This window comes from Lolium perenne, chromosome 5 (genome assembly GCF_019359855.2).
Source record: "Lolium perenne isolate Kyuss_39 chromosome 5, Kyuss_2.0, whole genome shotgun sequence".
Taxonomy (NCBI): Eukaryota; Viridiplantae; Streptophyta; class Magnoliopsida; order Poales; family Poaceae; genus Lolium; species Lolium perenne.
In genome coordinates, this window is record NC_067248.2 from 213,202,433 (window position 1) to 213,224,227 (window position 21,795).

Consider the following 21,795-nt stretch of genomic DNA (forward strand, 5'->3'; position numbering starts at 1 on the left):
CTGCACAGCTCGAACAACATCATCACGTAGGATACCCCAGTTTCTTTGAAGAAACCGGGCTGGAAAACCATCAGGCCCCGGAGCTTTAAGGGGACCTATCTGGAAAAGTGCATCACCAATTTCCTTTTCACTAAAAGGGGCACATAATTTTCCATTCATGTCATTGTCAACACAAGCATGCATTTGGTCCAGAATAATCTTAGGATCAACCTCCTCATCCCGTGTATAGAGATTTTGGAAGAATTCACGAGCTAGCTCTTCCATCTCATGTGCATGTGTTGCCAGGGACCCATCCGACTTCTTCAACTTACGGATTTGATTTTTCTTCCGTCTCCTTGAAGCCTTGCGATGAAAATATTTAGTGTTTCGATCTCCCTCACGTAACCAGTCCACTCTAGAGCGGTTGCAGCCACATTTTTTCTTCTCTGTATAATAACTCCTCCATCTCTCTCAGCATCTTATTCCTTTTCTCTGTACTCTCTGTATCTGTCAAAGTAGCTATCTCGTCCAGCTGAGAGCGCATCTTCTCAATTTCCTTTGGAACTGACTTGAAATTTTCCTTTTTCCACGAATGCATGCTTGACATGACAGAGCTCAACGCAGCATGCACATCGCCTAAATCCTGTCCTGGAACTCTCCTTGACCAGGCCTCCTCTACTGTTGCAGCTAGTGATGGTTCCCTTTCCCACGCCACTTCATATCTCCTTATAGGGGCACCGGAGCCCTGAACCGAATCATCTGCAGCTAAAAGGATTGGGCAGTGATCCGACCTGGACGAGACAATATGGCGAAGCCTAAAATCTGGGAAAGCCGCTGACCACGCCGTACTCGCCACCACTCTGTCCAAACGAACCTTGACATTACGATCACCCTTCTGTTTATTATCAAAAGTCCACGGTGTCCCAGTAAAGCCAATGTCGAATACGTCGCAATGAGACAAGACCTCTCGAAAGTCCATCATCAGCCTCTCAGATCGCTTTGAGCGCGAGAAATGTTCTTCCTGCCACATGGCTTCATTAAAATCACCCATAATCATCCATGGTTCCAACGAACTAGGTTTAAGACGTCGCAACAATGTCCACATATTATGACGCTCACTCGCCTTTGGTTCACCATAAACAAAGGTACCTCTCCATTTTCGTTCATATGGACCCCCACTGATATGTGCATCGATGTGGCGAAGACTGAACGAAAGAATCTCCACTGTAATGCCCTCCTCCCAGTAAAGAGCAATACCACCGCCTTTTCCATCTCCCTTTACCGAGTAACACCCTTGCATACCAATGCGGTGTCGAAGGTTCTTTACACGATCCTCACATTGCCTAGTTTCACATAAGAAAACCAGGCTAGGCCTATACGTCTGCACGAGGCATGAAAGTTCTTGAACTGTCGCCGGAGGCCCTGTACCACGACAGTTCCAGCCTAAGGTACACATCTCCAACTTCTCCCCAGACTACCAGAACCAGATCAGAACTGAAACCAAATAAACACACACCGCATCAAAAGAGCTCCAGGAAACGCTAATCCTCAGCAAACTTTGCCCTGTAAGAAGACAATGAACCGGGACTGAACTAGACCGGAGAACATGAACTCAACGCCGGACACAGTCGGGCGAGAGGAAGGGAACCCTATGGCGGGGACAGAAGCAACCGATGTGCCTATCCAGCCACGGGAACAGTAACCGCCGCCGGCGGCGGCGGGCAAGACCTAGATCGCTTTCATAATCGCCAAAGCGAGACAGAAAACGCTTCGCGTTCGAAATAGGATTCCCAATCGCCACATGCCGTGAGACGTTTCTCCGTGCGCCACTGGTCGTTTTACCGTGCAAAGGTTCTTTGCCGTGCGCCATTAAAGGTTTTTTTCCCATGCGCCGTTAGTCGTTTTACCGTGCAATGATTTTTTACTGTGCTCCCTCTTTGCTGATACACGGTAAAGAAATCTTTGCCGTGCAGAGCCGAACGGCAAAGGCGAGACGCACGGCAACGGCAACAACCTTTTTTCTCGTGGTGATACTGTACCACACTTTCGTGCCCCAAGTCTGGCACGGCCAATGTAAAAAAAATGCTTAATATGGGCCGATCGGTTGGTCGTATTTGGCTCGCGCATCCGCTCGCTCCCGGCCACCTTTCGCTCGCCCCGACTTGCTTTTTCTTTTGAGATAACAACTGATGGAATTCAACAATGGCGAAACTGATTACAAACGACTCCACACAAAAAAGGAAAATACAATATGGAACCAGAAGACCACACACCGTACTCCCAAATCGTAATCAAGCTCATCGTCCTCATCGTCACCACCCAAGTACAGAGACCGAATCTGGAAGCCGCGCTCCCGTCTTCAGACACCATCGAGTCACCGCCGCCACCATCGCCACATTGGGCTTTGAACACCGCAGGAGTGCCCACCCCGAGGGGTGAGAGCTAGTAATCTTTTCCAGACCATCGGACATGCGGGAGCTGGTGGAGACCAAGCAGAACCTCCAATCCACGCACCCCGAGCAGTAGGTCCCAACCATCGACGCCACGTCAAGCCACCTCCTCCCCTCTCCACCATGGCCGGCCGGAGGAAGCTTCACGACGCGACAGTCGCATCTCAAAAAAATGACCATAAAAACCCTAACGAGGAAGGCGATTGTACCGTCCCCTTCCCCTCCCTCGCCACCACGGCCGGCCAAGGGGAAGACATCACTAACAACAGCCTTCCGACTCCCAAGGCTCCACGGCAGAGTCGACAGACGACCGTGCCCGGAGAGACCACCCTCCCCAGATCCATCGATCTGAGAGGAAACCAGGCCAGCAGCTCGCCGGCGCCGCCACACGTGGCCTTGCCGAGATGGGGACCGAGCTCCAGCACCTTTATTCTGACGCGACGCCGCCTCCACCATCTCGGCAGCGCCTCCCGAGACCCTAGGGGCCCCTACCACCAGCGGTCCGAAGATCCACCGCCAGTAGGGCGATCCATCGTGCTGGAAGCCGCTCCACCACCGTGGAGACGTCCACGCCGCCGCACTCCCGCGCCAGCTCGCTGCCGGAGCCGCTGGAGACGTACGTCGCCGCCGCCAGGGGAGCCTCCACCGCGCGATGGACGAAGCCCCCGCCGTCGCCGTCGCCGCCAGGGCTTTGCCCTGCGCGTCTTCCGGCGGCGCCGAGGAGGACGGGGCGAGGAGGGAGGTGGCAACGACCGGCGGCGGGGGATCGCCCCCGAGTCGCCTAGGGTTAGGCGATGCGGGGTGTTTTACTTTGCTAGTCTATACACCGACTTGCTTTTCTGCTAGCTAGCGCTCATGTGATCCACATCCATCCCAGCAGGCGCACGTTGTTGCTAGTTTTCTTCGGCTCACAAGTAGCTATAAATTGCTTTTGCATGTGTTCTCTCTTTATGTAAGGACTTCTTTGATTCATATGATCTATATAGAAATTGTGTAGGATTTTGATCCTATGAAAAAAAATATTACACATGTTGTTCGATTCATAGGAATATATCTTATAAAAAAATTGTAGTGCAAAAAATATTACTAGATTATAGCCTATGGAAAATTATTTTCCTACAGCCAAACATAGTTTATCTTTCCATAAGATTCAAGTAGAAATAACATCTTAGTCCTATGTTTTTCTATTCCTATCCTTTTTCTATAGCTTGAATCAAAGATCCATGATTATTTGCGTACTAATAATTATAAATAAATAGTCTTTTTTTCCTTTATTTGCCCGAACTGTCTGTTTGTTTTATTAATGATTCTGACCAACACTGATGCCACGGTCAATGATGCTTCCAAACATTCGAATTGGAGCACAACATAATAGTGACATTTTCATCTTTGGAATGTTGGGTAGAGATGGACTACTCGAGATTCATATGCATGATGCCTAACTTACATGACTATCCTAGCTAGGGAAAGGTTTTCATGTTCCGTAGGCGAGATGGCAGGTCGATCTCCAACAACGAGTAACCACAGCATTGTGTGTGCATATCCTTCGTCTCCAAGTCAAAGACGGTAACCTTATTGTAATAATCTGGTCCAGGCACCCGGAGAAACACCACGTTGTCGCCATTCCAATTTTCAGGGCCACCGAAGACAACAAGTTCACTTGGACGGATGGTAGGGATATTTGGGTGCAGCAACCGTAACTTCTCCTCCATGTCGATCACAGTCTCCAGCGACCAACCATTGCCAGCTGATGGTGAGATTGGGAGTTGTAGCCACACCGACATCATGAACCCATCGATAACGAGCAGTTTTAGCAGTTTCCCGTCTGACGATGTCGTCAAGTGGAGCCCGTTGTTATCGCAATTGGTGTGCGGGAGCTTAATCGTGCGTTGCTTCCGTTCGCCCAAGTCGTAGCTTAGGATTTGATTGTCATGATCCACCAGCCAATTGATGATGCCGCCATGGAGGACGACGGGATCGCGGCGCCGTTCGACCGCTCCCGACAGGAAGGCCTTGTTGATCACATGCGTCACAGGCCGCCATGTACCACGCGATGTGGTGGTCTGGATTTTGATGCTCCATGTGTCCATATTGACCACGAGCAGCTGGAAGGAGCAGTTGATGCCGTCAGCGGCTGTGAGCAGGACAAAGTTACGGGAGGAGCTGATCGAGTTGCTCCGGACGTCCGGCGGACATGGGAGGAAGGTGCGGGCGCCGCTCATAGGGTCGTACACGCACAGCTCGGAGCATCGCTCGGAGTCCGGTTCCGGTCGGCTAAAGATGGAGTAGCGTCGGCTTGTGATGTTCATGCGGTGCAGAAGAAGGAGGCCGCGTCGGGACGTCTCGACGTTGTATTCGCCAAAGAGTCCAGCAGCACGGCGCAGGAAAAAAGGAAATAGGTGGTCGTAGCAGAGGGACGCAGCGGCAGGAGTGGCCGGGTGCACAAGGGCAAAGGGCTCGTCGCCATTGGAGCGCAGATAGGCGAGTATTCGTGGAGCCGCCCGGCGGATGAAAGACGAGCTGAGGATGCCATGGCGCAGGAGCTTGCAAACGGCGGCGCAACGGACGATGACGGCGAGGTCACAGAGAGCGATGATCTCCAGCATGAGATCAGCCGGCAGCGTGGGAGTCTCAGTCTCCGGCGCAGCCACGGACGTGTTTCCTCGTCGGCGTTTCGCCCGTGGAGCCATGGCGTGCCTGTCCGTCGTTACATACGTCTTATTCCGTGGCGCCATGATGGGGTCGTGCGTGTGTGACCAGCACGTACATCGTATAAATAGTCTTCGGGCATGAGTCGCAACACCCGAGTTCGATTGGTTTCAGAATCTGTCACCGGATTGTACACGGATCGGAATCCAAATCACGTAACACAACATAACGGACGTGTACCTACTCCTCTAGTGGCATGTGGTGTATGCATACGTTAGTATAGTGATCCCAACGAATACGCTGCAGCTCAATCCCAACTTCCAAGAGTCACAAGATATCGTAGCTAGTATTATGAACTACATTGACGCAAAAAAGCTGATAGGTCACACCAATTAATGATGAAAGAGACGATAGTAATATTATAGGTAGATATTATATCATAGAATTAGAAAAATTAATTCCAAACAAATCTTGTACGCATGTTTGTATTGAGATTGAAAAAATCAGTAAATATAATTAGCTTATGATACTAGTACACGATACTCTGCCTTATGGAGATAGTATCGTACACTAGTACCATATGCATGATAGTATTATATGATACTTTCCATTGTGACTCGTCTAAATCAGGTTGTACGTGCTGATGGTATGAATTCATATAATAAATACTTTCACAAGATTGATATAAGCACGACAAGCAAATAACAAAGAGCGAATAAGAACACAGGCAAGGGACACAAAATTTTAACGTGAAAAACCTCTCTAACAAAGAGAGGAAAAATGTGGATTGCAACTGAACGATATTCTTTTGAGTTGCAAGTGATGTTACAAGTAGAAAAAATACCCCCAGACCATTAGATTTGCTTTTTAATTCATGCTAACGATGATGTCGCAACTAAGATTCGATAACCCCATCGGCGTAAGTTAAGACGCTAGCTCATGGGCCTGGGCCACAAGCAGGGCCAAATTTGAGGAGATTTCAAATAGGATGGGAAACGGTCGGAAAAGAGCCCTCCCCAATCAAACCATATGTCCAAATGCGAATTTTGTTTCCATTACCAAGCATGAACTTGGCTCCAAGTTTGAAGAACTGTTTGATTTTGTGAAGGCTGCGTCAAGATTAATACCCTACCACTAGAGTAGATTCAAAAATATTCTCCGGGCCCGCATATTTTGCGCAGAGAAGACGAAACTAGAGGCAGTTGGAAGCATGTTCAGAGTAAGGCCTCCAAATCCACTTAGTCATGAGCCCAATATTGAAGATTTTAGAGTACATCATGTCCGGACCGCCTTGGTCTTTAGGGCGGCAGACCTCAGGCCAACTAACCATGTGATATTTACACTTTGTCTCCCGGACCATCCCTAGAAAAGGCCAGGTGCTTGTCAAGCGTTGCATGAGTGCCGTTGGCAAGGAGGAAAAAGTCCATCACAAAGGTAGGGGGAGACTAGCAAGAGAGGAGTTTGTTAAGATGAGGTGCACTGTCGAAGACATGAACCTACCTGCGAGGGATCCATCCTGTGTCCCACCACACCCACATGGCCTTCTCGGTCTATTGAGCTATCTGTCGGCCATGGGGAAGGCCAAAAACGTAAAAGGAAATTCCAAACTTGGCAATTGAGGAGGTTAGCCACTCTAGCTTGCTCCTGAGTTGAAACTAGAGTGACAATAACTTCACTCTTAAGAAAGTTGATCTTGAGGCCCGATAGCAACTCAAAGCAGATGAGGATAAACTTAAGATTGACAACAGCTAGGTCATTATTTTGGATCATGATAATGGTATCGTCTTCATATTGAAGGTGTGACACTTCCCTCGGCCTGGAGTGTGCCGTTGTGCCTTTACCAATTCGGTGCAACTCACCCGCTGACCAAATGGCATGATTTGGTAGAACTAGACCGCACTTTATACAACCAATCAAGTAGTTTTACTTGATCTTGAGACACAATCAGGAACCGAAGAGGCCCACACGTAAGCGAGAGATGGATGATTGGCCCGACGTGTCTCCTGGCCCCACCCGTCAACACGTAAAGGCCAAGAAAGAACTATCCCTACATGGCTCCACATGTCAGCATGTAACGGTGACCTGACGACAACCCTCTGTTCGACCGTTTGCAAGGGCTTGAGACTAAAGGAAGGGGAAAAGTGAAAAAGAAAAAAGTTTAGCAGCTGTGAAAAACTGAGTATAACTAAGGATACAAAAATAGAAATCCATTTTATTGATGCCACAGTCGATGAAGCTTCCGAACATTCGAATTGGAGCACAGCATAATAGTGATATTTTAATGTTTGGAATATTGCATAGAGATGGACCACTCAAGATTCATATGCATGATGCCCAACTTACATGACTATCCTTGCTAGGGAAAAAATTTCATGTTCCGTAGGCGAGATGGCAGGTCGATCTCCAACAACGAGTAACCACGCAGTTGTGTGTACATATCCTTGGTCTCCAAGTCAAAGACGGTAACCATATTGTAATAACCTGGCCCAGGCACCCGGAGCAACACCACGTTGCCATTCCAATTTTCGGAGCCACCGAATAAAATAAATTCATATGGACGGATGTTAGAGATATTTGGGTGCAGCAACTGTAACTTCTTCTCCATGTTGATCACAATCTCCAGCGACCAGCCACTACCCATTGATAGCGAGGTTGGGAGTTGTAGCCACACGGACATCATGAACCCATCAATGGCGAGCAGTTTTAGAAGTTTCCCGTCCGACGATGTCGTCAAGTGGAGCTGGTTTACATCGCAATTGGTGTGTGGGAGCTTAATCGGGCGTAGCTTTCGTTTGCCCAAGTCGTAGCTTAGGACTTGATTGTCACGATTCACCAGCCAGTTAATGATGCCGCCATGGAGGACGACGGGATCGCGGCGCCGTTCGACCGATCCTGACAGGAAGGCCTTGTCGATCACATGCGTCACAGGCTGCCATGTACCACGCGATGAGGTGGTCTGGATTTTGACGCTCCATGTGTCCATATTGACCACGAGCAGCTGGAAGGAGCCGTTGATGCCGTCAGCGGCTGTGAGCAGGACAAAGTTACGGGAGGAGCTGATCGAGTTGCTCCGAACGTCCGGCGGACATGGGAGGAAGGTGCGGGCGCCGCTCATAGGGTCGTACACGCACAGGTCCGAGCGTCGCTCGGAGTTCGGTCGGTGAGTGATGGAGCGGCGCAGAAGAAGGAGGCCATGTCGGGACGTCTCGACGCTGTATTTGCCAAAGAGGCCAGCAGAACGGCGCAGGAAAGAAGGAAAGAGGTGGTCGTAGCAGAGGGATGCAGTGGCAGGGGTGGTCGGGTGGACGAGGGTAAAGAGCTTGTCGACATTGGTGCACAGGTAGGCGAGGACGCATGGAGCCGCCTGGCGGCTGACGCGGCGGATGAAAGACGAGCTGAGGATGTCGTGGCGCAGGAGCTTGCAAGCGGCGGCGCAACGGACGATGGTGACGAAGTCGGAGAGCGCGATGATCTCCAGCATGAGATCAGCCGGCAGCGTGGCCGTCTCAACCTCCGGCGCGGCCGCGGACGTGTTTCCTCGTCGGCGTTTCGCCCGTGGAGCCATCGACGGTGTGTGACCAGCACCTACGTATAAATTAATAGTCTACGGGGAGTACGTCGCAACATGTATGTATCGTCCCAATTTTATGTTATTGTAGGTAGGCAACAACCGAGTTCGGCTGGTTTCAAAATCCGTCACCGGATTGTACACGGACCGGGATGCAAATCACGTAGCACAAAAAGGATATATGTACCAAGTACCAACTCCCTCCAGTGACATGTGGTGTATACATATATACATGACGATCGTGACCCCAGCGAATATACTAAATACTTTCACAAGATTGATATAAATGCGGCAAGCTTTAAAATAGTGGTAGGAAGCAGCTTTGGTGCACATGAACATCAGTGTTTTTGGTTTTCAAAATATTTAAAATTGTATGTTTGCGTTTTAAAAAATCGTCACATTTATTTCATAAATACATATATATGTTCTGAATACTCGTGCAAAATTTCGATAGAAATTGAATTATATTTTGAGCTACAGGAAAAAAAATCGTGGCTACATATAGGGGCAGATATTTGTCTTTTTTGTATAGCTCAAAATACAACATATTTTTCTCTCAAATTCATACTGTATCTTCAGAATATTTATATGTATGTGGATATTTAATTTCATTTTTAAAATTCAAAAATATGGTTTTTAAAAAGCAGGAGCATTAGTGCTCATGTGCCAAATACACTTTACACATAGAAACATAGGGAGTACTATAAAAAAACATTTGCAAGGTCCAAGATACGACAGTCCGCACACCTAATTTCAAAAAAACTGAAAAATCTATTTAAATGTTTTAGAAAAGTTTGAAATTATTTGCCCGTGCAAATTTTTAAGAAAAAATACGACCACATGTGACCTATACAATAAAAGAAAATATAGCAGAAATTCAAAAATGCACCGCTTGAGTAGTGTGCCCCTCACGAGCAGACTTTTGCTCACCATAACCTGCTTTCAACAATTAAATTAAATCAAATACTAATACTAAATATAATAAGAAAAATATGGTATAAATCGTGTGTAGATAATCTATTAGGTATGTGCATGTCAAATTTGAACCAAAAATATAAAAATATGTAAGCTACAAAACAATAATAAATTGTACTATTCACAATATAAGAAGTACATTCCGAAAATGGTGTTTTGAAACCCGGGAGCATATGCTCCCGGTTTTTAAATTTCATTTTAAACACATTTTTAGAATGTTTTAAAATCCGGACACAAAATTTAGTGGGTACATCTTAAAATTCTACATGTTCACAGAGTGGTTCCACGGAAAACAGAAATTTTTAGTGTCACGTGTAAAAAAGAAAAAAATGGTGCAAAAAAGGTTCTGTACAAGACATTTTTTTTTGTCTTTTTCAATGTCTGGTTTTCTAAAACTTGAAGTGCCCACGTAGAATGTTGATACGTAAGCACGAAATTTTTTGTTCGGATCTTTTTCACATTTCAAAATGTTTTTTGGGTGGCACCCGAAATATCCATAATATACTTCATTGGGGCCATTGGATCTTCAAACAGAAGTACTCCCTCCGTCCAACCAAAGGTGTTTCAATTTTATTATCTAGATACATCTAAATTTTAGTATTATCAAAAAGATACATCTAAATTTTAATAAATTTGAGATATTTTTGGAACACATCTGGTCAACCTTTTCGGCAGCCGGCAAGTATAAGTAATTCGCGTGTGGCGCCGTTGGATCACCCCATTCGCGTCCACACTGCTCACGGAGCGTGCGTCACCTTCCAAAATCCAAACCCGATCACCAACAAATCAAACACGGAGGCAAGCCGGCCTTGTCCCCACTCCTAGCTCTCATCTCGGAAGCTCCGCATCCGGCAGCGGCAGGCCGGCCGGCCAACCTCTTCCTACCCGCCCCGCGCCCCTCTCTCGCTCGCCTTCTCCCGTCGCGACCCCTCGCCTCAAGCTGGTCGCGCGCTCTCTCCGCCCAGCGCCGGCGAGATGGAGCTGAAGCCCGGCATGTCGGCCCTCGTCACCGGCGGCGCCTCCGGCATCGGTAAGGGACGCCCTCCCTCTCCCCTCTTCCCGTCCGCGTCGATTCGTGAACTTTTCGGCCCTGACGAGCCTCACTGCGGCTCTGCGCGCGTGTATACGTGCGGTTGCTTCGGGTTTGGGATGCTTAGTTGCGGGTTTGACTTGCGAGCTTGATGTGGGAACAGGGGCTAGGAGCGGGCTAATTACGCCGGGTAGTACTTTACGTGAACTGGTGGCTGTTTAAACAGCATCGGAATTCGGAAATTAGTTGCCACATTATTGCGCTTGTGCAAATGAACGACCGTGGGTGACATTCAGTTGTACATCTCTAATATGATGTCCAATTGTGCATGGAACTGCAATAACGGAGCATATTATCACCTCCTTGATGCTGAACTTTTGCGTAGTGAAGGATTGAATGTAAATAACTCCCTGTTCTCTGTTCAGTGCTTTGTAAAGGTTACCAGTTAAGTGTTTTATGAAAATTTGTCAGCTCTGATCCCTTTATAACATCGGGGGCCCTGCAAGATTAAGCCAGCACTCTAAAGCTTGTTCCAGCATAGATGCCAAATACTACAACCACAAGTTCATTCCATTAACAGTCTAACCGATTCTGTGCAGCACAATGATTTTAGTTGACTGCTTTTAATATATTGACATTTCATCCTGTTCTATTTTTTTTCAAGGGAAAGCGCTTTGCCTCGCTTTTGCACAAAAGGGTCTGTTTGTGACTGTGGTCGATTTCTCTGAAGAAAATGGGAGACAAGTTACTTCTCTAGTTCAAAAGGAGCACAAAAAGTTCCATGGAGATCTCGGTGTACCGCCTGCCATATTCATTAAGTGTGATGTTTCTAATTCAGGTAAGAGTTTTTTATGTGAAGTAAGCAAGGTCAGTTAAGTTGCTTGACTACGTAATTCTGTGAACTATTTGTTGATGCGCAATTTTTGGAAACAAGAGTGCGTAACGCCAGAACTGAACTAGTTGAGTGTCAAATCTCCCAAGACTGGCAAAGTATGATAAGCCAACTGTAACTTCAGTCATATACTATAGTTGTCAGGCATAGGCATTCTTAATAATATGTAATGCAAGACCATACCAATTCCATTACAGAGATCATGTATGTTGGCGTTACATCTAACCTTTTCACCTCTGTACTATCTGAAAATACTGTGAAACAAAACTAGTAATCCTGCTATATCTCAGAAATGTTCTAATATGTATCTGGTTTTAATACCTAATGCATCAATATGATATTTCTTGCCTTTGCTTTAATGAAGCATCAACTCTCTTTTAACAGGGCTTTGTTCATTCTTTTCTTTGTTCTAAAACTCAGATCATTTTCTTGTTTTAGTTATAATATTGTGATTATTGTTGTCACTGGATAAGTGGATGTAGGAAGGTTTCAACTGTTAAATAAAAGCACAATTTTGCTTGTGCTTCAAGTTTGCCATGATCTTGAAGTTACTCTTATTTAATATGCAGATGATCTTGCTGCTGCTTTTGAGAAACATGTACTCACATATGGTGGACTAGATATCTGCATCAATTGTGCTGGAATTGCCAACTTGACATTAGTTTATGATGACATATCTGATGGAATTCGTACATGGAGACATGCCATAAATGTGAACCTTGTTGCTGTTATTGATGGTACTCGCATTGCAGTAAGTCTATCATTGACTAATGGCTATTAGAATAGAAGTGTCATATTTATTTGTTCAATAACTTGAACTGGTAATCTGTGGTAACACTGATTTTTATGCATGGTCGACATATTAATACAATCCAGAAATTCGCATAGACTTCATTGTCTGTTCATCCAGTAATTTCAGAGAAAAGTACGTAGTGGATTTCTTTCTGTGTTCTCATTAATGTTGTTGGAGCGAGTTAAGAGGTAATGGTTTTGTCGTAATGTGGCTTGTCTGTTTTCCTTGGGAGCAAGAAAAGGATGACATTTTGAATCAACGGAAGTTATTGGAATATGAATTCTTCATTTGTGCAATGATTGGAATGACTATTTCAGTTGTCTAACATGTTACGTTACTTCATGCAAATGCCATATGCACAAAACTTATGGTTGTTTATTGATATTCACCAGAGTCAAACAATGCGATCCCTGAAGAAGCCTGGTGTCATAATTAATATTGGTTCAGCTGCTGGCCTTTATCCCATGTACGCTGATCCCATATATTCTGGGACGAAAGGTTCATACACCACCCCATAAACTCTTCTTCTACTTTTTTTCTTCTAGGGCCGCAGATTGCAGTGCCGATGGGTGGCCATTTTGAACTCTTAACTATGATTGTTGATTTAGTAGAAAATAATATGTTTGTTAATTCTTTTTCTACATCGTTAAGATACATGCCAGCACAAACTGTACAGAAGTTCACATTTAGTCACATAGAATGTTCAATACTGTTGCCAGCTGCACTTTTCAATCTTAACTTTCTACTCCATTATGTTTTATACTTACACTATGCGATAACTTCATTTTTGGCAGGTGGTGTTGTTATGTTTACAAGATCACTTGCTCCATTGAAACGCCATGGTGTCCGTGTCAATGTGCTCTGCCCCGAGGTATTAAACGAGTTGAATGATGCGAATTATTATTATTATTATTTATTTCTACTGTGTTTGCTCCCTGTAGTAGTTTAGCTGTGGCTTTTGTCCTAATGTTGTGAGAGTCTGCTAATAGGTTTGATAGTCTGTCAAGTTAACTTGAGAACGGAACACCATACTGCCATATTTTCTCCAAAAAGTCACCAGATTGACCAGATAGTGTGATCACTGGTTCTCAAATACCAGCGGCGGATATCTTTTTAGGGACCCATGCACACATGAAAGACTGGTTTATAGATGTATTTGAGCTAAATTGCAAAATCAACTGAACAGGCCAAATGCCCAATTAATCGGTAATTTGATCTTAGAAAAAAAAGATTTCGCAATTTGATGTGATTTGCAGGGATTTGAGTATACTTTGGAATGCTTGTTCTTATTTGAGACAGATTGGCATATCTTTCATTAGTCACTATCAATAACTGGAAGGTACAAATGCAATTATGATCTTTCGTAAGTGTTATTTGTGGGCTTGTGTATGCAGTTTGTTCAAACTAACATGGCTGAGCAAATAAATCGGAAAATAGTAGATGCAACTGGTGGTTTTCTGAAGATGGAGGAAATTATTGATGGTATATCATCTCTCATCTTTTAAATCTGTAATTAAGTTTGTTGCCGACCTTCAGTTTCTTTACTGTAATTTATGTGTCACGATTACTGCAGGTTACTTTTGGGTATTTGATGAATTGTTTGAGTGTTTATTTGATATGGGTTGTTTTAAATGGTAAAAAAATAACATGGAAAATTTCCTACATGTATTATGTGTAAAACATGAGTTTATTATTACAAATTGAATAATTACATGATCACTTGGTTCGTCAAAGTTGAAAATTTTAGTTCTAGGTCTTTCATTTTGTATAAGTGAGTGACAGCAGGCCATAACTTAGTCCACAGAGATGGTTGACATAGCAGTAGAAACCTACCATCTCTTGCATATGATGTTTACTCTCTTTCTCTTTTAATGTTATCTGAAAAGGACCCTTTATGTTTCGGTAGGTGCATTTGAACTTATACAAGATGAGAGCAAGGCTGGCGCTTGCCTTTGGATAACTAAACGAAGAGGGAAAGAATACTGGCCAACATCTGAGGAACAAAGAAAATATCTGTTGAAGTATACCAAGTCAAAAAGAACAGTAACAAACAATGTATTCCCTAGCATCCAAACACCTGAGTTTTTTGAGAAGATGTAAGTAATCCTGCAGCCTTGCTATTTTATATATTTTTATATTTCTAAGCACTTATGGAATTTTTCGAGTACAGAACAACTCCCTACTCCCAAAAGCTTTATTAGTTCTTTCTGGTACGAATCCTTCCTAAAATGGTTGAAATGACTGATTCAATCCCTTAAACTGAAGTTGCATAACTTCTAGACACATCATCTTCATAGCGCTACAGTATACTCTTAAACAAAGAATGTGTGTATACACCTGCAGACATATTTACTGTGCCTCTGTAGTCTGTATTCTCTAGAGAAGTACTTTAGATTATTGTACTGTAAGAACTATTTTGCTATTTCCATGCACGGATTGTGGGTTGAAGTCAAATCTCTTATATTTTTGTTTCTGTTCTGGTGCTGTTTCCCAAGTTCGTTAATTCTCGGTACTTGCACTTGTTAGTGTAGCTGATCAATAGCAGAGCTTTGACTGTATGCTACTTCCATTTGTCATATTGGAGTGTTCAAGATTTCTTGATTGATGACACGCAGAAAATACCCTCAATTTTTCTTTTGTCTCGAAACACTCTCTCCAATTGTGCAGTAGTACTAATCTGTTACATGTAATAATGGATAGTTGTAAGTGATCTTGATTACACTATCGGAATTTCCACGAAAAGCTGTTTCTTACAAGTTATATGAATGCTGGTTTCTGAAATCTATGTTGTAAGTCATGTGTGATTATCCAGACATTTTTTGACACCATATGAGATCTCAACACTATATTGCTTGTCAGTCAAGTTTCCCACACACAAAATTCTCCTAATAGGAATATTGTGCAAGTTAGTTTCACGTACTGAAAATTCGTGGTGACATTCGCTTTGATTTATTGATGCTTGTCTCCATGATTTTGTAGAGTTGTTCACACTCTCAGCCATAATTTCCGCAATGCTACAAGACTTGATCGTGTGCGATTGAGATTGCCCATTGAACCACAAAATGTGCTTGTTAAAATAATATACGCTGGTGTAAATGCTAGTGATGTAAGTCCTTGGATTTGTGTTTCCTAATTCCTTTTCTTTGATTCCATGTGGACTAACTTTTGGAAGCTTTTAATGGTGTCTTGCAGGTAAACTACAGCTCTGGGCGCTATTTCAGTGGTAGTGCTAAAGAAACTGCTGCACGCCTTCCATTTGATGCTGGTTTTGAGGTGATCGGCGTTCTTACATGCTATGTTAATGCCATACTCAATTTTGAATACTTCTTAACATGTTCTTCTGTCAAAATTTCTGGTAACACAGCATATGTTTTCATCTTTTGATTCGTAAATTTGATGGGACATAGATATGATATAAAAAACAGGCTATTTTTTTAAAGAAGATTTTGTTGCTCTTCAGGTCTCTAAATAAATAGGCTATTAAACTCTAAATAGATTGTGTATCCTCAACATACTGAAACAATTGCTATTCGCACAAACTAAATCTTCAAACCGATGGTGGGGAAATACTGATTTTTATTTGTGTATTAAGAGTTCACAATCTTTTTTCATGAGAATTGTAATATATCCAGGCTGTCGGAATCGTTGCTTCTGTTGGAGATGCAGTGAGGCATATCAAAGTTGGCAGTCCTGTGGCCCTTATGACTTTTGGGAGCTATGCTGAATTTACCATGGTACTGCGATCTACATCCACGTCCATTTGTTACACAATAAATTATCAACTAACCCTTGTCATCCTTTCAGTGAAACCATCTTCAACCTTTTGAGCTTTTAGTTCTACATATTATTACTTCTGTTTGTGAGTTACAGTTTCTGTCTTTACATTTTCCTGATGAAAGGTTCCAGCCAAACATCTTCTTCCAGTGCCAAGACCAGATCCTGAGGTCGTTGCTATGCTAACGTCAGGATTGACTGCTTCAATTTCTCTTGAAAAGGTTATCTTGATACACAGTTCTTTTCTGATCGTATACCATGTGGCTTTAACCTCATATTTGCTGAATTAAATCTAAGTTCAGCTCTAGAATGTATCTCCCTTCCTGTTCTGATCTAAGTTGATTTCTGTTGCCTTTAGGCAGGTCAAATGACATCTGGGCAAGTTGTTTTAGTTACAGCAGCTGCTGGTGGAACAGGACAGTTTGCTGTTCAGGTTAGCTGATGCTATTTTCATACTGTTAATATAAGTATATGACTTCTATTGTTTGATTTATTGCTCAATTGCTCATCTATCTCAACATTTGATCTATGACGAATAAATACGATGATTGAATTTGCTGCATGAAACTTGCACAGGATAACTATTTTATGCAGCTGGAACATCTATACTTGTCTGCATAGTTAATTACCATTTGGGGCCATGTTTTGGTCAATCATTCCTTATGATATTTCTAGGATTTTTTTCTCAAATATGTGTGGAAACGGGTCATTTTCATTAAGAAAGTGCTTAGATAGTGTGAGCCGCCAATATTTACAAGGATATGCCAAGAACACTGCACCCCCCACAGCGAGGACATCAAAAAGGGAAAAGAAAAAGAAAAAGAAAACATGACCATCCTCACTAAAAGACCTACAGGAGACAAAAGACCTCCTAGGAAAAACAAACTGCCTATGCAAGTAGATCTCCAGCCAGCCCAGGATTAAAGCATTGAGGAGATGCTGCCAATCCTCAAACTGCAAAGACACAAGACTGGTGTTGCCCAACCTCCAGCCAAGGATGGTGAAGAAGCGCAGCACTGGACCTCAATATCGCTTGATGGCAGTTGTCTGGCACCTCAAAATATGACCATGACTCCAGGATTACCCCAGCCAACTCCCAACATCGTGCCTAAGGAGGATCTGAAAGCAGACCAACACGCAGAGACCACCTCCTCGCCCAGCCTCCACAAGTTAACAAGACAGCCATCAGCTAAGAAGCGGCTGAGAGGGGCATAGAACGGGAAGCAACTTGCTGAGGTTGCCCACCACCGCAAAGAGATCACCATGCCATTGCTGACAAAAACAGTGGAAGCACCTGTCGGATCACCACTCGTAGGGCGGCGCCATCCAGCGTAGTCAGTTATGCCGGAAGTCCACCACCACCAAGCAGCCACTGGCAGCCACCACGGCCAGAGCACACCGGCACCAGATCAGGTGAAGACCAGATCTAGAGAACTGGTGCCAGCAACCCAACCACACCATGCCTCCATCAGCCGTGCTGCTTCTAGGGGCTCGTCACAGGGAGCAGCCATCGAGCAAGAGGGAGCTGAGCGGCCGTCGCAGTCGGAACTCACCGCCTCTGGGAGAACACTGTGGGGGAAGCTGCGATGCCAGGAGACCCCACACTGACCACCTGTCAGGGAAAGCCCCATCCATGGCAGCAGCCAGCGGTGATGGTGGCACAGGAAGTCGCCCCTTGCGAGGGATACGGCATTTGTTCTTTTTTTCCGGGAGCATTTTCAGAATGTTGACTTCTCATTTATAGGAATTCACAATGTTCTCTCTTGTGTCGATGTGTTATTATTTTTTTGAAAGTAACTGTTGTTGAATTTTTTTACTGAACCATATCCTTACGTTCTGAATGTTTTTTCTGTCAATTCTCTAGCTCGCAAAACTAGCAGGCAACAAGGTTGTTGCCACATGCGGTGGTGAAAGTAAAGCTGCACTTCTGGCTTCCTTAGGAGTTGACCGAGTTATCAACTACCAAAATGAAAAGATCAAAGAAGTGAGCTTTCTTCTGGCTCTACATTTGCATCAAATGCAATTTGAATAATTTGTCATCTGTGTGTTACGTGTTTACTTTATAATATCTCCTTATCTGGTACACTAACAAAAGTGTGCCAGATATATTTTCTAGCCCATCTACCCTTGTATCCTACCTCAACACACCAGGATAGAACATTCCAAGAAATATAATTCTTACATATGTGCAACCTTTCACGTGCCGCTGATGATGCAGAATGTTGGTCAGGAATGCTTGAATTACATGTATGCCCTGTCATATCTCCACAGAGAATGTCTAGAATAACTAGTATGATGAAGGACTGACCACTTTGAACCTTCAAGCGGCCATAATTTATTTATATGTTTCCCTTATTTATTCTTCACAGTATGTTCAGTAATTACTGATTGTTTGAATGCTTGATTCCAGGTTCTTAAAAAAGAGTTTCCAAGAGGTGTAGATATCATATATGAATCTGTAGGTGGGGAAATGTTTGATCTGTGCCTGAATGCACTTGCAGTTCATGGACATCTCGTTGTAATTGGTATGATCTCTCAGGTAAGATCGTCAGCCTATGATATTTTTTTGAATTGTACTATGTGCTGTTAATATGGAAATATTGGTGGAAAGCTTATCTGCACAGCACAGGCCATTGGTCACTAGAGCTGCAGTTGCTTTATGAATTTTTTGATTCATTTAGTTGAGTGAAGAAGCGTTAATATAATTTGGCCATCATCTTTCTGCATCTAAAATTGATCTGGGAGTGTACCTAGGAAAATCGTTGATCTATCATAGTTTTTATAAACCATGTAATCTGAATTAGTATCAGCTATTCCATGTACCTTTTCTTAGTATCATATCCCATGTACCTTTTCTATTAGAATATCATGCCTTATGGCTGAACTGATACCAAATGATAGTGAACAATCTTTGATGTTTTCAGTATCAAGGAGAGGTTGGATGGAAGCCTAAGAATTACACTGGACTATGTGAGAAGATTCTTGCTAAAAGCCAAACTGTGGTACGTGTATGCAGAAGAACACCTGAACTTCTTAGTTCCATGTACTGTATTCATTATTCATTAAGTAAATTGACCAGGAAATCTGTGATACTAAGAAATTTGATACCCAAATTTGGATTCTCATAGATCCATATCATCAACTAAATTTTACCAGTCGGATCTGATTTCAAAGAAAGAATACCATCTGTTTTTTAAATTCATGTGCTATATGGTAGTTCCCTCAGTAATGTGTCGGGCATCCAGCTAGTTCACACTGTAGTATTGGCAAAAGTTTATGTTCATTTAGCCCATCGGAAATATCAGAGCAAGCATGGTATTGAGTGTGTTTTTTTGGCTAGTACATTCGAACTTATGGAATCTGTAGCTATGAATGGAATCTTGATCAAGGTTTAGTAGCGAATACCAAACCTTTATATGTTCTCTTGGAACTTTGAGCTCCATCTCTGTTTAAAAAACTATGAACTCCTTCCTTTCCGATTTCAGGCTGGATTTTTCCTGGTTCAGCATGCTCACCTGTGGCAAGATCATCTTGACAAACTATTTGAATTGTATGCCTCTGGAAAGCTGAAGGTATGTTTCACCATATATGTTTGCTATTTTCTACTTGTTTTATTGTAGTTGAGAAATAATTGTGGGTGCTTGGAACTTCGGATGCCTACCCTAATTCACCCAGCCAGTTATTGGTCACGATTAAAGTATGTGCACGAGTCAAACAATTGCCAAAATGCGAGGAAGCAAAGGTTGCTGGTTCAGCATGTTATAAAGAGAGAAGTGGTAGATTACGTTACCAAGATTTTTGTGACCAATTTTTCCACCAATGGTTCGCTGGGCTTGTAACCAAATGTTCCTTCAGTTAACAGGGCAAAAATCTCACTGATCTATGCAGAGCATTAAACCATATCTTATCTTTTACCATTGCGTGCTACTCTTCGTATAGTCTACACGTGAAAATATTTATGCACAATATCATTTTTAAACAAGGAGGAAAGCACAGGGTAGCCTACCCGAACTTGCTTGGGAAAAAGGATTTGATGTTGTTGTTGTTGGGGGAAGCACAGGGCCCCTCAATTTACCTGAGCTGAGAACCACTATAAACTAGCACCAGCCTGTTCTTTCCTAATGAGGGGTTCATTGTGGACTGAGCGATACTTCACTTAGTTCATTCTTATTGTATCATAATAAACAAACCATGCCCCTACATAATACTTAGCAAAGAAATATCAAGAAAAGTTCTGCACATTAAAATTGTTGTCATTGCTCCTCTGCTATTTGCTACCTAGTTTCTCCTCATTTCTTTATTACTTAGCTTATTTTATATTCACACGAAGAAAAATGATATTGTGTTCATTTCCTATTTAGCTTCCCATTATGCCATTAGATTATCCTAGCATGGGAATAGCTATTTTTCATATTAGCTCTCCCCAGATCCACGAACGACCCATTGATTCACCGGATAATATTAAACATGTGTGCGACTAGTTCTAACTTAGCTTTACCTGTCACACCACATACAACAGGTGTCCCTTGACCCTAAGAAATTCATGGGTGTTGCTTCCGCCGTGGATGCGGTAGAGTATCTTCATTCTGGCAAGAGTGTTGGCAAGGTACTACAATCTCTATATGGCAGACTCGTTCTCCTCTACTCTAATGCAGCTCACAAATTTTCATGTGCTATCTTCTCAGGTCGTTGTCTGCATTGACCCAGCATACAGCCAGACGCTTGCTAAGCTGTAGTCTGTACTTCTGCAGACGTGAGATACATCGTCTTTCATCGTCACAATGTATGACACGGGGAATGTAACATATGAAAAATGCACACGTTATAGGTGCACATACAACATACAATGTTGAGCTGGAGAAACTGAGTAATTGCATAAAGACACCGTGTAGCTCAGTTATCTGATTAGCTAGCTTGCAGTAGACAGTACCATATGAGAGGGCAAGCCTTATACTATAGAATTTAAATAAGTTTGTAGTATCGCAAACTAGAATTCTGTATAAATAAATTACTCCGTCCTTTATGTTAAGTGCCAAACTTAGTATACTGGGTGGTGGTTTGGTGCGAGTGGACAAATGGAGGCTGAGCTACATGTAGCTTTTTATTTTCACAAATTCAAAAATCATATTTTGAAGTTTGAAAAAATTCTGAAAAAGAAATCTTGATGTAGCCAATGATGTATCCTACAAGGCTATCTTAATGTGAAATTCTTTATATTCTAGGCTACATTTCACATTAAGAATTTGCACTTTTGTAGCATAGATCATTGGCTACATGTAGGATTTTTAAAACAACTTTAAACTATGATTTTCGATTTTTAAAGTAGGGGGCTACATGTAGCTTGGCCCCCATTTGTAGCTTCAATAAAGGAAGCAACAGCTGATAGCTAAGTAAGCGCTGAGCTAGAGCTCTCATCTTCTTTTAGGCTACTTAAACAGAGTTCTGATATTATGAGGGAATTTAGTTCTTAAACGGCTTTGATGCTCGGCCTATACATATATGCAGTCAGTGACAATTAGGACATGATTTTCTAGTTGACGGTGGGCAGTTCCCTTCGTCTGCTCTTCCCAAACTCCTGATGCCTCTCCCTGAGTCACCGCCAAGCCTTTCCTCCTTAATCCCTAGCTTCAGTTAAACACTCACTTGACTCGCTCCCGCCTCGTCTATTCATTGTCGGTGGACTTC

At 43.3% G+C, this 21,795-nt stretch overlaps 2 protein-coding genes across 2 annotated transcripts; one reads left to right on the forward strand and one right to left on the reverse strand.

Moving 5' to 3' along the window:
• Positions 1–394: 394 nt before the first annotated feature.
• Positions 395–1,009, reverse strand: LOC139831738 (uncharacterized). The gene has a single exon (XM_071821061.1). It carries the CDS (start codon positions 1,007–1,009, stop codon positions 395–397), a length of 615 nt encoding a protein of 204 aa, XP_071677162.1.
• Positions 1,010–10,347: 9,338 nt separating this feature from the next.
• Positions 10,348–21,156, forward strand: LOC127301862 (uncharacterized). The gene is made up of 18 exons (XM_051332143.2): positions 10,348–10,651; positions 11,316–11,489; positions 12,113–12,294; positions 12,729–12,834; positions 13,131–13,207; positions 13,731–13,818; positions 14,243–14,432; positions 15,316–15,442; positions 15,529–15,609; positions 15,969–16,070; positions 16,236–16,331; positions 16,469–16,543; positions 17,975–18,094; positions 18,521–18,649; positions 19,035–19,112; positions 19,596–19,682; positions 20,630–20,716; positions 20,796–21,156. Exons 1-18 carry the CDS (start codon positions 10,597–10,599, stop codon positions 20,844–20,846), a joined length of 1,905 nt encoding a protein of 634 aa, XP_051188103.1. The 5' UTR covers positions 10,348–10,596; the 3' UTR covers positions 20,847–21,156.
• Positions 21,157–21,795: the final 639 nt, after the last annotated feature.